The following is a 14,542-nucleotide window of genomic DNA, read 5'->3' as shown; positions in this document are numbered from 1 at the left end:
CCTTAATGTTCAAAAGCATGAAAAAGCCCAACTGTTCTGACTGGTTTTTTCTAGCTGCCCCAAACTTTATTTGAACTGATAAAACATCAACATACAGTTTGAGCATCTTGCATTTTCTTCATCAAGGTCTGTTAAAAGACTTAGTATTATACATATTCATCAATTCCAAATTCCAACACACTTCTTAGAAAGGTTCCCTGGCAGCACCTTCCTGAATAAGGACAGGTAGATTCTTTGTTGTCCAGAATTAAGCAGTTATATATTTTCTATTTTGGGTTTGGTTGGGTTTTTTAGCCCCTCTATTCACCTTATTCCCTTTGGAAGATACCCAAAGATTTCTTATGTACCAGGTAAATGAAATTCAAACTCTTAAGTCATTAATGCAATCATGTCATTAAAAAAGACATTTGGGTCTCCTTCAGCAAAAATTACAGATGGGTTTCATTCCTGACTGCCTCGTATGTGCAGCCAAAATGGTAATAAAGATTTAACACCACTTTTGTCTCCCTTAGGAAATACTACTCTTGATTCCCTGGCATGCCTGTAGTCATATCCATCTGTTAGGATGGCTTCATGCCCACTTAAAAACTGGCATGCCAGTTTAATAAGGACATAGGTGTCATCTGAATACAGATTTAGAACAAAGCCTTAAAAATAAAGCCAGTGAACAACATTCTTTCAATGAGGTGAGACTTCTGATGGCAGCCAGCGCTCTGTTAAAGCATTGTGCTTCCTCACAATGGACATCTGTTCACAACTGCAGCAATCTTCCTACTAAAAGTCTTCCTTCTTTGTTATTTGCAATTTAACTCTTTGCTTTACTGGGAAGCCCCAAAGTAGCGATTTTAAAATGGTATATTTTCCATTTGTTGTTAAATCTAAATTAAAATTTCACAGCTCAGATAAGAGCCACAGAAAGGGAAGGTACCATAGGTCACCTACAGATCCTGACAGCACTGCAAGATGCAAATTCTCTTTGCCCGCTGGCCTCTAATAGGAGCATGAAGGAAGGAGAAACACAGGAATCCTGTGAGGCCAGCACACAACACCTGCTGACTGTTCAGTGTCAGCAAGTGAGGCAGGAGGATACAGAACAGGTACAGCATCAACAGTCCCAGCACACCACTGACACCAGGAGCAGTTGCAGAAGTCTCTGCCTCCCAGCTTCCAGGCGTACGTGCAAGTGTCTCCACTCCTGAGGGGTTGAGTAAAGCCAGGCATTCCAGGACAGCCAGGACTTCCAACACCACCCTGCTGTAGCCAAGACAGCATTTTCAGCATTTGGTGCCTTTTCCAGCTTGCAGTCACTGCAGTCTGCCAGGCTGCAACACAGCCTTGTCAGCACATCCTCTCTGGCAGATTGAGATCTTTACAGTCCCTTCCAACCCAGGCCATCCTATGATTCGGTGAATTTAGATGAATTCCAACTCACCTATTTCCTCATTTCATTTTACTGACGCCCAATATGTGTCATTATCAACTGCTTTAATATGTTTATGGTCTGCTTTTTCTATTTGAAGTAATCGTAAACCACGTTTTACATAAACATCCTGAAGTTCATTGTTAAAACTAGTTCACCTAACTTGCTTTCCCTCTATATAACAAGATTTTTAAAAAATGCAACTAAAAAATGCCATAATGGGTCAAGTCTAACAAAAAGTTATCAATAGCAATATCGAGCATGTCTCCCACTCCTCCATAAACACAAGTAATGGCTTTAATCTACATATGTCCATCACAAATGTATGCAGATAAATACCTACAGATATGCTTATGCCGTACTCATCTATATCAAAACATTGCAGGAATAGAACTGGCAAAAAATGAATACAGCACTTGAAGTGATGTTTTAGAGCTAATGTACCCCCGGAAAAAAACCCCAATAAATAAAAAAGCTAAATATGAACTTTGAGACTGAATCTACAGGCAAGACTGGATTTCAATACAGAACCTTTTTAAAGGAATTTATGAACAGTGACTAATTTCAATTTTTTCCCAGTAGCTAAAAACAGGAGAGTGACATGCATTAATGATCTCCTGTGTTCAAGTCATTTAAAATGTTGAGAAGTTTTTTTGAACACAGGAAAGGGGGAAAAAAAATCATAGAAAACCCCCACAAATCCGCAAAAACTTAGGCTTAGGAACTCATATCAGTAGGAAGTAGATTGTAAGATTATAATAGTAAAAATCCATATCTGCAACTCAATCCTGACCATAGTAATGACACTGAAATATGCTTAATCAGAAATTACTCCTCCTTCTACTCTGTTTTTTAAAACTTTTTTCTTAATAATCCTGAAGGTAAAAACAATACACTCTAGCAACACAAACTACCAACAATATTCAATTCTTGAAACGAAACAAAGTATTTCACAGGTAAAACCCAGTAATGTACACGAGTGTTAGGAAATCAATGTAATTATGGGTGTGTGTAAGTACTTCTCTTGTTTAAACAGTAATAGAATAGAAAGAGTTCTTCAGTGAGGAAAAAAAGCATTGCTATAGTCTCAGCATTTCTTCTGGCATCTGGCAAATTAACCCCTGGTGCTAACATATGTCTCTTGCTGCTGTTCTTCCAAAATCAGCAAGTGGTTTGCATATGCTGAACATGCAGCAGCCGTGTCTGGAGCCACAGTGAGCACAGGGCCTGCATTTCCAGCCAAGACACTGAAACTCGATTCCCACCCCTGCCAGTGACCATCTGTGTGCCCTACTTAGAGCTCCTGGTCCTTGGGGTAGATCTCTGAGCTCTGCTACAGCACAAACCCCTCACCAGGACTGGGCAGTCAGGGAATGCAATGTCCCAAGCACCACTATCAAAACAGACACATTTTATCATGTGTTGAAGCACTTTACATTCATTTCACACCAATAAAAACCAGTTCTCCCAAGGCTACTCATTTACAACTTTCAGCATAGTGTCAGTAAATATTCCAGGGCCATCTTAGAATAAACATCTAGATCCTATAAACTCAGCAGCACTAACTACAATAAAAACTCCATGTAATTTATGAACAGCTATATCTTAATTTGTTGCTCTCTCAAAAAACAGAGAGATGGTGGGGGAATTTTGGCAATAAGTTTCCTAAAAACAAACAAAACAGTAACTCCTGAAAAGTAGTTTTACGTAGAAGTTAAACAATTCAAACAAAACTTTTTCACAACAGGGAGGAATAATCCATTACATCCTACTGTACAGGGTGGAAGATATGACAGGAGACAGTTTCTTCCATCATAAAAGAGACTCTAAAATCCCATTAAAGATGCTTATGTGAGACAACGCAACCATTTCTTTAACTCTGGTATTTTAAAATAATAAAATATCAAGTAATCTAGAAGAAAAATGTCAAAAATTAGGCAGATTTCTTGTCCTCTGACCAAAAAGGAGTTACTATTTTCTAAACACAAAACTGCATAAAAGTCTGCTCACACATCCTGTTAGAACATTCCTAAATGCTACGGTGAAAGTGTGCAAGCAGCAGAAAGCATCCATCCTCCTACACTCAGCCCCTCCAATACCTGCACCACCATAACCTCTCCAAGCTGTGTTATAGTTACAGAGTGGGAGCAAGAAATCAATGCCTCTATGAAAAAACTGGCAATGTAATTTAAAGGCTTCTAAAAGTGCTTTAGTGCTACAAGGCCTTTGAAGATCAATTACAGCAGAGGTGCACGGGACCACGTTTCCTATCTGATGAAAGCACTCCCTGAGTCTACAGTGGAAACTTTTGAATGCCTGGGAATACATACCAATAAATTCAGTTCACCCTCAAGGTTTCCAACTTCAGGTTCACATGCAGCTTTATTAAATAAAGACAAATTTCACTGGCTTTTTTTTTATTATTTTTTTGAAAATACCTTCCTGTGTTTTCATAAGTCTGCTTCTTTAGAAAATGCTGTGAATATCAATGGGTCAAGGAATAGAAGTGCCAGTATACGCAATCCAATTGAATTGTAAAGACAATACCTCTGGGGATGGATGTAAATTAATTGAACTGGAACTGCCATGAACTACCTGGAAAGAGAATAAAGTCTGGAGGAATAGATAATCTGAAACACGCAAATTAATAGACTTCGCTGTAATTAGCAGTGTAGTTAAATACATTCCATATTCATGGCAGAAAAAATGCTACCTGTTGTAGATAAATGTGAACTTTAGTTAATGATACTGTTGGCAATCTTACCTTAATTATCACGCTGCATCCTATTCTGAGATAGCCTACATGTGCTTTCCTTCTTGTAAATGACCTTCCAGCTCATTGAGTGCAGTAATGAATCAGGCGGCGTCTACACCCTACACACACTTGGTTCTCTGTCCAATTAATTTTAAAATCAATTGTATTTGATGGAGAGCAAAAAAAGGATCTTTAGAATTTTCTATTTTAAGCCACAGCGATGTAAATGAAAAGAGATTTGTTTGCTGTTTACCATGCACAGTATTACAGCAGCATGGTACAGAAATGTTTTCATATCACTATAATATTATAGATTCTTAATTGTGTATTGGTCTTTTCACATTCTCCAGTGCCTGCACTTAAACATGATGTGGACTTCTCCCCCTATGGTAATTACAATGTTAAGGCTGAAAACAAAACATAAATGCAAATAATCAAAAAATATCATTAAGATAAAAAACACCCTGTAATTATTACAGGGATGATTTTCTGCCATTAGTGGTGCAGGGGCAGTTGGGTGAAAAGAAAGGTATAAAGATCATTACCAAACAGAGAAACTCCAATATTAAATGCCCTAAAAGGTACTTGGGTAACACCCCGAGGCAATAGTAGCATTGTTAGCTGGCCATTCTGTGTTAGAGGAATGACAGCTTCATGGAATGGTGTCAGGAAATGGAAAATGTATTTGCAAAAGTCTATTTAGTCCTGACCAGATTGCACCAAGGATGGTGTAAAGGTATATCTGCCACTCCAGTAAGGAAAAAATAAAATAAAAAAGCAGTGGTTTTCAGGCATTTTAAATTCTACAATAATGGCAACTCTAAATCCTACGTTACCAACAAAGAGCTGTTTTATTCTATCACGTCATCAAACTACTGACATACAAAATGTTTACATTAATATTTTCTAGCTAGCAAAAATATCCTCTGGTTATTACTATTATGATATAAGTCATAGTGTTCCTAAAACAATATGTCATGATAAAACTAAAATAAGCAGGATTTATTTTAGTTCTATTTTAAAATGACAGCAGCTTGTTTTCTCTATTTTGGGCAATTGCTTCTTCAGAGGACTTCTCTTGTTTTTAAGTAATACATGGAAAAAAAATCAACCCATTTCCCCAGACTCCTCTAAAAAGAACACACCTAAGTATTACTATATAGTTATATACCAAGTATTACTATATTAAGTATCACAGTAAAAACATTTTAAGGTAGATCTTGCACATGTAATCACCACAAGCACATAAACAAGCAGTTAATTTTTACATATTATGTAGTGGGAACACTTTAACTGTCAATTACTAACACAACTTTGGATCACAATACCCAGATATACAGGATATAGGTGAAAGAGCAGGGCTGGGAAATGAATCAAGTATGATATGCTGCCTTCATACTCTCAGCTGCTTGGTTTTGCTGTCAAGTGTCTGATGTTAGCAAAAAATAGAGAGGTTTTGGGCAATACATTTTTTTCATCTACAAATGTGAGACTAAACGAACCCACTACCTACCTGTCTGGGAAAAATTAAAATGTATTAATTATCTGGTCAGCACTATGCAAAACCCACCATTTACTGGTTTTGTAAAAGGTCCCCCGAATTAGAAATCCTCCTAGCAAAATTTCTTATTCAATATTACCTAAAAAAATAGAGAAACAGAAACCATGTCCCCTTTTTAGAATTCACAACGCATTCCAAGGTAGACATTTCCCACGATGTACCAGCTATATTTCAAGACATCAGACAAGCTGCATTTACAAGCAACCAGCAATCTATTATTATTATTTATCTGCAAGTAGTAAAAGCTTTACAGAGTATTTTGCATTAACAGACCTCAGCTAAAGGAAAGGCCTGTTAAACACATGAAACAAACACCTCACTAAGCAGACTGTAATGAAATCTTCTTGGGAATCCAAAACCCATTCTTTTCTCTTCTGGAACATACAGAGGGAAGGAAGAAAGGAGCTGTAGGATGTATGCTAGTGAATAGAATTGTGAAGCACACAGTTATTATATGCTCAACTGTTTTCTTTCTGAAACTTTATTAGGGCTTTATTCCTTATTATACAAGCCTGGGATCTGCCATCCTGACCACCTCTCCTGATCTATGAACCAGTAACAATTGTACTTCAGTGAGACAAGCTTCTTTAAAGAAAAACTATTGAACCAAAGTAAGTTTATAGCTTACACTTAATTTCTCAGTATTAAACATAGGGTAGCTGACTGAATTCTAGTAAGATCAAGAGTTCAAGAGAGCGCCTTATTTTAACCCAAGAGTTTTGGTCTTGTGAGAGGATATTTCTCCTTCTGGTCTAAACGCTGCTCACCACAAGCACCACAGATAAAACTATGTCTGGCACTTCTGATCTTACAAGCAGCAGCAGTAAAAGCAGCTCATACTGCAATGATATATCAGACTCTGCTTGTTAAACAGAGATACAGTCAACTACCAGAGAAAACTGTGACTGCAGGACTAGAACTGTTTGAAAATTAATTAGGAACTGCTCTTAATGGTTTGGATCATGTCTGGAGATACCTAAGCTGCAGCTACTTGAGTTTCACCAATACTAAGCAAATGTAAATTTACACATAGTTAAAAAAAAAAAAAATCAGAGCTGTTTACCATGAAACTATTAACATAAAGATAGGTGAAAATACTAATAATTTAATCTAAACAATAAAACCAACTACATTATTTTCTTGACATATTTTCCCAGGAAATCTACAATGGTCTTAAAACACAACAGACACAGCTAGTTATTGTTAAAGCTTACAATATAGATTTCAGTCTCGATGGAATGCAGCACAGGTCTTAAAATAAAGTGTAATTTTTATCTGTCCTGGCTAGTTAGAACTGCATCACTCTCCTGGCAACACATAACGAGGGGCACAAAGCAATCCCCTCTCAATCTACTCACACACTGCACTATTTGCAATGCACTGTTGTACTGTCAAGTTCCTGGAATCATTATCTCTAAGTTGTCAGAAACTGGAACTCATCTAAATAGTCTGTGTGCCTTTCAAGTTCTGAAGGTTATCTACACAGCAAAAAGGTGGTGAGAGAGAAGCAACCATCTGGTCCGCAAGAGAGGAGTCGGAACTCTTGACACTGAGATGAAGCCAATAATGTAAAACTTGGCTTCTCTGATAGGATTCCTTCAGCAAAAATTCACTTTTTGTGAAAATATGAAGGAAAACTGAGCACAATGCTGATAAAGACATTTCAGTGTCATTAAAACACCTGAGAGTTGAGAAAGACACTAAATTCTGATAGAGGTTGAGAAGCATCGTAATTCCTGTAAGTGGAAATGCTGCATTGCAGCTGAGCATACCACAGCACAATCAGATTTTTTTTGTCCTCTTCCCAGGCAGAGGCCTTATATAACATCTGTGTTCACAAGGTTTCAGTTCATGTTCCTATTCCATTATAGACCTTAAAATGGGTTGAAAGGATATATAGCTCATCCACCTAACCACTGTATTGTAAGAAAACCACGCAGAACTGTTCCTCTGAGTCCCACCTGTTCCTTGCTCTAGGCCAGCAATCACACTTTGCACAGCTCTTGCCATCCTGTGGAAAGAGATGAATCCCCTCCAGAGCTCAGACTGCTGGCATTCACACTCTTTCAGTGTTTGTTTCACTCCATTTCAAACATGCATTGCACAACATGTAAGTCACTGAAAATTTTCACACATTTATTTGAAGCCTTAGAGGCATTTCTTATTTACCTTGTTTTTTAAAAAGGTTGCTGCGTACAATTTCCTTCATGGACTGCACTTTCTGCTTCTGTAGTTTCACTGGTGGAATGCAGGTGTAAAATTCATATAGTAGTTGGCTGCATGTAAAGGAAAAGTGTCATAAATACCATACAGATGAATTCCTCATGTGTTAATAAGGACAGAGAGAAAGAGCAAAAAGTCATGTACTTCTAAACATTTATCATTTTTTAAGATTTACATGTATTTATATATCACAAATGTTGACAAGAGACCAGTAACAAACATGCATTTAGGGACCCATCACTGTCTTGATTATTTGGAACTGGTGTAGCTTTGAGGCCCTAAACTGATCTATAAGAAGTCATTGCTGATAACTAGGAAATGTTCAAGAGTGACTCACCTCAGTAACTTGGCATCAAAAACCATTTCAACATCATGAAGAACTGACGGTATGTACTTCAAGGCAGCAACCTGAATTAACAGACAGATCCTGTTAACCCCGTATGTCTACACAAGTACATAAACAGTACAGAGCATACTGCTGCAACAGATACACACAAAACAAACTGATAAACTTGGACTTCTTTCCCCAGACTGAAATTTTACATGGCATTTGAATAAGTTTAATCACAGAGTTGCATAAGGGCTTTTGTGCTGAGGATATGCAGAAGAGCTTAACTACCAGAGTACCAAGTGGATCTTATTCTCTTTGTAGACCTGTGAAAGGGTCCAGCCTTTGTAGATAATCTCTTTGCAGACCACTAAAAATGTCATCACGATGCAAAGAAGCAAACCAAGCACTGATCAAAGCAGGAGCAGTATCAATTCCATCCCAGAAATGTGCCACGCAGGAGGCAGAATTGAGGTTAACAGTCATCCACCCACCCTGAGCCACCCTTTCTAGAATAGATGAAGAGGGGTGTCATGTCCCTAACCCACCATCTGCAGCCAAGCTGTGTGATGGTTGATCTTCTCTTATCAATTCCTGAGGTATGTTTTGACAGTATAGTGGGATAACCAAACCTTACCATGACAAGGGTAAGAGATGAGTTGCTATTCTTACAGGGAAAAAAAACTTCAGCAGGCAATTTCAGGCTCAAAATCACCACTAACACTTAAGGTTAATATGCATAAAAACTAACTTGCAGTACTTTACTTCACTGTGCAGCTTTAGGGTATAAATTCCTACTAACATTTTGCCGAGAACTAAGCTACAGTGATGTGAAGTCTTCTGTTATAGTTCTATCTGATAAAAGCCTATCTAGGTTCAATATTGCTCTGTACCTGTACACAGCAAGCTCCTTGTTAAAAACTTAGTCTCCTTTTTGAGAGTAGGGGGGCTGGATGAGGACAATCAGAGCACAGCTTTCTTTGGCTCTCTTTCAGACCTTTTAAACACAATAAAGCTATAATTTTATTTGTATGAATTTCCACTGCAGTAGCCAATTCAAAAAACCCAAAAAACTATCCATGTCTTGATTGAAAAAAAGAGTTCAGCCTTCAGCAAGAGTGAATACGGTATTTCAAAGAGACTAAATGCTGGCTTAAGATACCTTCAGATAAAGTCATTCTCCTGCAGATCTCATCCCACACTCATACACAAGCCTAGAAAGGTCAAAAGAGTGTTTAAAAGCTGTTGCAACTTCAACAAAGAGATTATATCTTCTACTGATTTGGAAAATCCCAGGGCTATTTAAAACACCCATACAAATACTTGTGTTGGGCTGGAAACTGGCTCCAGCTTTATTTCAGACAAGTGCTGTTCCTCGCTTTTCAAGCTACAAATACTGCATGAAGAGACTGCACAGCAGCATCTGAGTTTCATCTTACAGCAATTCACAGGTACTGCGATAGATGTTTGATAAAAGATAGAGCCACCAGTGGCCACAAAATATTTCAAGCAGTGCTCCACTGACTCCTGGACTATTGTGCTGTCTGACTTTCACATATTCCCTGCTCTACACTTGCACAGGAGGGAAGTGGGAAGGATGGAGCTGCAACCTCTCTGCAGATCCATAGTTCCAGCTGAAGTACAATTACAAGTATATCCCCTGCACCATTTTAGACTCCCAAGTTTCATTTGCAATAATTGCTTCAAATGATGCACTATGGACACAATTGAGCACTGCCCTTAATGAAGTCATTAAAATCTCCTAGTCAGCAGTACAAGATGTTCTGCATTCTTCAAACCTTAAGAGATTAGTTTTTTAAGCGGGTACAGATAAACCCACAGCACTGCAGAAAATTATTTCTTACATATACAATGTACTGTTACATTTATTTTAACCTTTACTCCTGACCAAGCTTATTTTTAGCTGCCCTCTTTTTGCAGCATTACATTATACATATTCATGAAATTTGAGTACCCATGAGATGAAAAGTACATTCCAAGAAATCACTGGTGCTCTGTTTCTTAATCTAATTTTACTTGCCATCAAGGCAACTTTAAGAAGTTACTGTACCATCCCCCATTGTGCACCACAAGCAAAGCATCACTATCAGTACCTTTCTAGGCTTGCTCTCTCATAAGAAAACTCTACAGAGATGCATAAAGTCCTCGGAGTCTACTGCAGCAGTAGGGTGGGTCAAAAGTGTGTGAGGAAGAATGAGAGAAAGGCAGTATCTTCGTGTTCCCTTATTTTTCATACTTTTCAATGCCACAGACAATTTCTTTTTCCTATGTTTCAATGACCTTGAGAACATGTCATCTAAGGTTTCTGAAAGCATGCACAGCACAGGGAGTTGTGCTTTCTCAAATCAGTGCCTAGGAGTGAGCTGGGGAGAGCTGACATTTGCAGCAGACAAGACCATCTGTAGGTCAAATGTGGTGTGTCAGTTGGGGAACAGAACAGTTGGAAAAGGAGCAGGGGCTTGATTTGTAAATTAAGGTTGAGAGCACAAGCTGGTCAATGAAAGGGCACACTCACAGACAGTCAACAGTCAGAAGTCAACAGTAGGATGATCTAAAAAACATAATCTGAAATTTCAAAATAATTCATTCAATTTTATTCCCCAGAAATAGAGGATGATTTAAACAGACACAAAACACATCCGCTAAAAATGAAGGGTTTTTCCCTAAGGGCTCAGACAAAGGATAGGTACCTCCCTTATTCCCCCTCACCCCCAAGCTTCCCTTCACCAAAATCTTTGCAGGTTCTGGAAACTGATTTCCAGGTTTCCAGATTTCAGGGGTTCTCTCCCCCAGAAGTACAGACTTCATGAAAAAAAACTCTCTAAAATCTACAAAAGTCACCAGCAATGGCTACAGAAAAGCAACTGATAAATGCAACAAAGCTGTAACATCATCCTTGCCAAAATAAATTAAAGAAAGGTTTATCTCTAGTACCTAGAAAGTCCTACAACCGTAAAGACAAAGTAAGTTCTGAACTAATTGGTTTAAATAATTACAAGAAAAATCTGTAAAAAACTCTTAAAAGGAGGAACCCTTACCCTACACCTGCACATTGATACTTGTACTGGTGAACTTAAACCACTTCAAATCTCCACTACAAGGGCCAGTCTTACGAAGTGCCGTGCCAGGACCCACACCCAGGCCACTCTGCAGCTCAGATGGTTGCTCTTAAACATCAGCACAGTAGGGATATTGAAAATATAATCCTAATTGTAGCTTAATTACTTCATGCAATGCTGAAGTTGAGAAGGTTTCTGTCTGCTTCTTTAAAAAAAAGAGATAACTTGACCAACTCCAGAATTTGGTTTTTTTAAGAAAGGCTAATGTGGATTAACATGGACATTTCCAGTTCACCAACAATAAATTAACAACTCAATCTTCAGCTGTTCAAAACTTGTATGAACAGTGCTGCAAAACAGAACCAGATATCTGCCCTTCTCAAAGCTCAGACGTTACAATAAGTCAAAGCCTCAATCCACTTCAGTCAGCTTGAGAACAAGGACTTAAAAGATAGATTTTTAACTTTTTGTAAATGTATACACCATTTAACAGATTAGGAAGTAAGATATCACTCAGTAGATAAAGTTAAATTGAAACAATAAAGTGCTTCTGGCACAGATGACGCTGTTCCATATAACACATAATTTTATAAACAATCTTTTCCTGAGTGAATTAATTTTCAACGCAAGTCTGAGTGTGATTCTATCGGTAAAAACAACTGGAAAATTACTACTGGCTAAAATACTGAGCTCCAAATTAAAAAAAAAATGTAAAAAAAAGATAGCAGAGACCAAGAAACTTCAGGTTTCGAAATACTTCTTTAAATCATCTACAGTTAAACCCGATAGGCATTTGGACATCCAAGGATGAAATAAGAGTTAAAAATTCACATTTAAAGGCTCTGCAAACTAGTTCAATATCCTGAGAAACCCAATTACTTTAACTTTCTTAAGGGCTGCTAAAACTTTATTCTCTGATATCTTCAGACAATAATCTACTTCAACATTTTCAATTGATCCTACCAACCTAGTTCCACTTATCAATGATAATTCCAACTGTGACAGATTTAAGAGAGTTTTAATTTTCTGATTATTCCTGTATTTTTCCAACAGACTCTCTGAACTTCCCTCTCTGGGCATGCAAAGTGTAACACCTATGGAGTCTCATGTGTCTGTAGAATCACTGAATCACCTGTCCCTTATTCTGCAAAGTTAATTTGTACTACTACAACATCTATCATTGTCACCTCAAATTCGCCAAGGGAAATCAGTCTTGGATTTAGGCAGAGGCAGATTTATGAATTTCTTCCTACTCCTTTCTCCTCCCTCTCAGCAGAAATTATCTCTGTTTTCTGGTCTGCATCCACCCACCAGAGCAGGAGTCTCAGGTATCATCACGGAAGTCTCCTCCAAACAGGCACAGAAATACTGTCCCTTGTGAAAGCTGTGGCTGACTTGCTTATGGAGTTCATGATGAAGTGGGAGTGTTAATTTCTTATTTGTTCCCCCCATTAAACTTATTTCCAGCAGCCAGCGCTAAACTACAGCTGGACACTTCTTATTCTGTGCCTCTCCCATTAGAATTCTATAACATCAATACAGTAGTTTTTATTTACTGTATGTAAAGCAATCTCTTTGTAGACTTCTCTCAGAGACATAGCTGTATGAGTCATTAGGATTTGGAACAAGAACACAGTTATGATGTAAACCAGTATTTCACATCTGCCATAAAATAATCCTGCTAAAAAGAAAACTTCCAGTACCTTATGCAGATTTAGATACCCAAAATCCCACTAGTGCTTCATGCTTAGGAATAAATAGGACCCATTTTGCACAACTGACAGCACTCATTAGAAATCAAAAATATTCCTTTTCAATATGGTATTGATCAAAGCATAACTGTTTACTAACCAGTCTGTTAATGAAACACACTTATGTGCTCTTTAAAATTAGCCTAGATTTCTTTCCTTTAGTCCTTCTAAGAGATGCTCAGTTCTGCTTTCAAAGTTCTGCTATTTCTGAGGAACATCAACCAAGAGAGCGTGCATTTTTGCTAAACAGGTATAGGATTAGGAACTGGCATTAAACATGCAAATATGGAAGTGAGGGTAGGCACACTCATCATTCCTCAATACATGCAGTGTCATGGTGCCACTGGCACTACAACCTGTTCTGAAACACTCCCACCAGCCTTTCAGGTGCACCATTGCCACTTGCACACCCGGCAACTCTTGAGGAAGAAAAAGTTTTCTATGACCCTTTCTTGTCACTCTCAAGAAGAAACTACCCTGCTCATTAGGGAAACACAGATGGACAATCCCACACAGCCACTTTGAGATGAGGCAGGGCAGAACGCAGTGATGTGACATGCTCTCCCAAAGAGCATGAAATCCTCCAAGATCTCTTTCCTAATTAGTAAAAGTACCATAAGAGCAAACGTTATTATATAAACTCTTTCAGTATTACTTTAAAGATGCTTTTATTTCTTCAGAAGTTTCTCCTGCTTCTAATGTAGTATTCAAATACATAAACTATTCCCAGGAAGGCCTCTACAGAATTATCAAGTAACAGTGGGTCTGATTGATTTTCAAATGCATTTAGAACATTACTGTAACCATGGTATTATACAATTAACTTGGTATTTACTTTTTCAGCTCTTTTGCAGTTGCACATTAACACTCCGTGCGAAGTGTCAGCTAATACAAACCTCAAGATGAGCCACCTGAGGTTTTATTCAAGACAGACATTTTCATGGGCTTCCACTTCTAATCTAAGTCATATCAAAAGGAATCAAAACACAAAGCCAGAGGAAAATTCGAGCTAAATAAATACAATGAGTTTTTAATAAAGTATGTATGAAGCATCAGTATCGCAGCTGCCTAATAAATCTTCTACATTTTACTCTACAGGAAATCCTGATAGTTTTTCATCTTAATACAGAACTGCAAATTATTTGATATTACAGATGTTAATAGCTCCTGTTTTTCTAGTTTTCTTTAAAACATCAGATTCTGAGGTGTTAGAATAACTAAGATTGACATGAATGGCAAAACCTGGTCCTATTTTCAGCTTAAACAATGTAACTTCCAAAGACTGAGACAATAAAATTTATTTTCCCCACTAAGATGGTGGAATCCCTGTTTAACATTATCTGGAGAAACTCAAGTGCTCAGGTCCCACTGGAGGCTTCATGTCATTAGATTGGTTGAATGGTTCCAACATCTGTGTCATGGTT

General features: G+C 37.9%; 1 protein-coding gene across 1 annotated transcript in view; it reads right to left on the bottom strand.

The window, feature by feature from the left end:
• The window catches only part of DOCK2 (dedicator of cytokinesis 2), a 157,431-nt gene that overhangs the window by 107,043 nt on the left and 35,846 nt on the right, over positions 1-14,542 (bottom strand). The window contains exons 24-25 of the mRNA XM_048319744.1: positions 8,297-8,367; positions 7,906-8,012 (exon numbers count right to left, since the gene is read on the bottom strand). Of these exons, the coding sequence (XP_048175701.1) occupies positions 7,906-8,012; positions 8,297-8,367 (178 nt within the window). The remainder of the gene's footprint in view (positions 1-7,905; positions 8,013-8,296; positions 8,368-14,542) is intronic.

This window comes from Corvus hawaiiensis, chromosome 15, assembly GCF_020740725.1.
Source record: "Corvus hawaiiensis isolate bCorHaw1 chromosome 15, bCorHaw1.pri.cur, whole genome shotgun sequence".
Lineage (NCBI taxonomy): Eukaryota > Metazoa > Chordata > Aves > Passeriformes > Corvidae > Corvus > Corvus hawaiiensis.
This window is presented reverse-complemented; position numbering and strand designations above follow the sequence as displayed.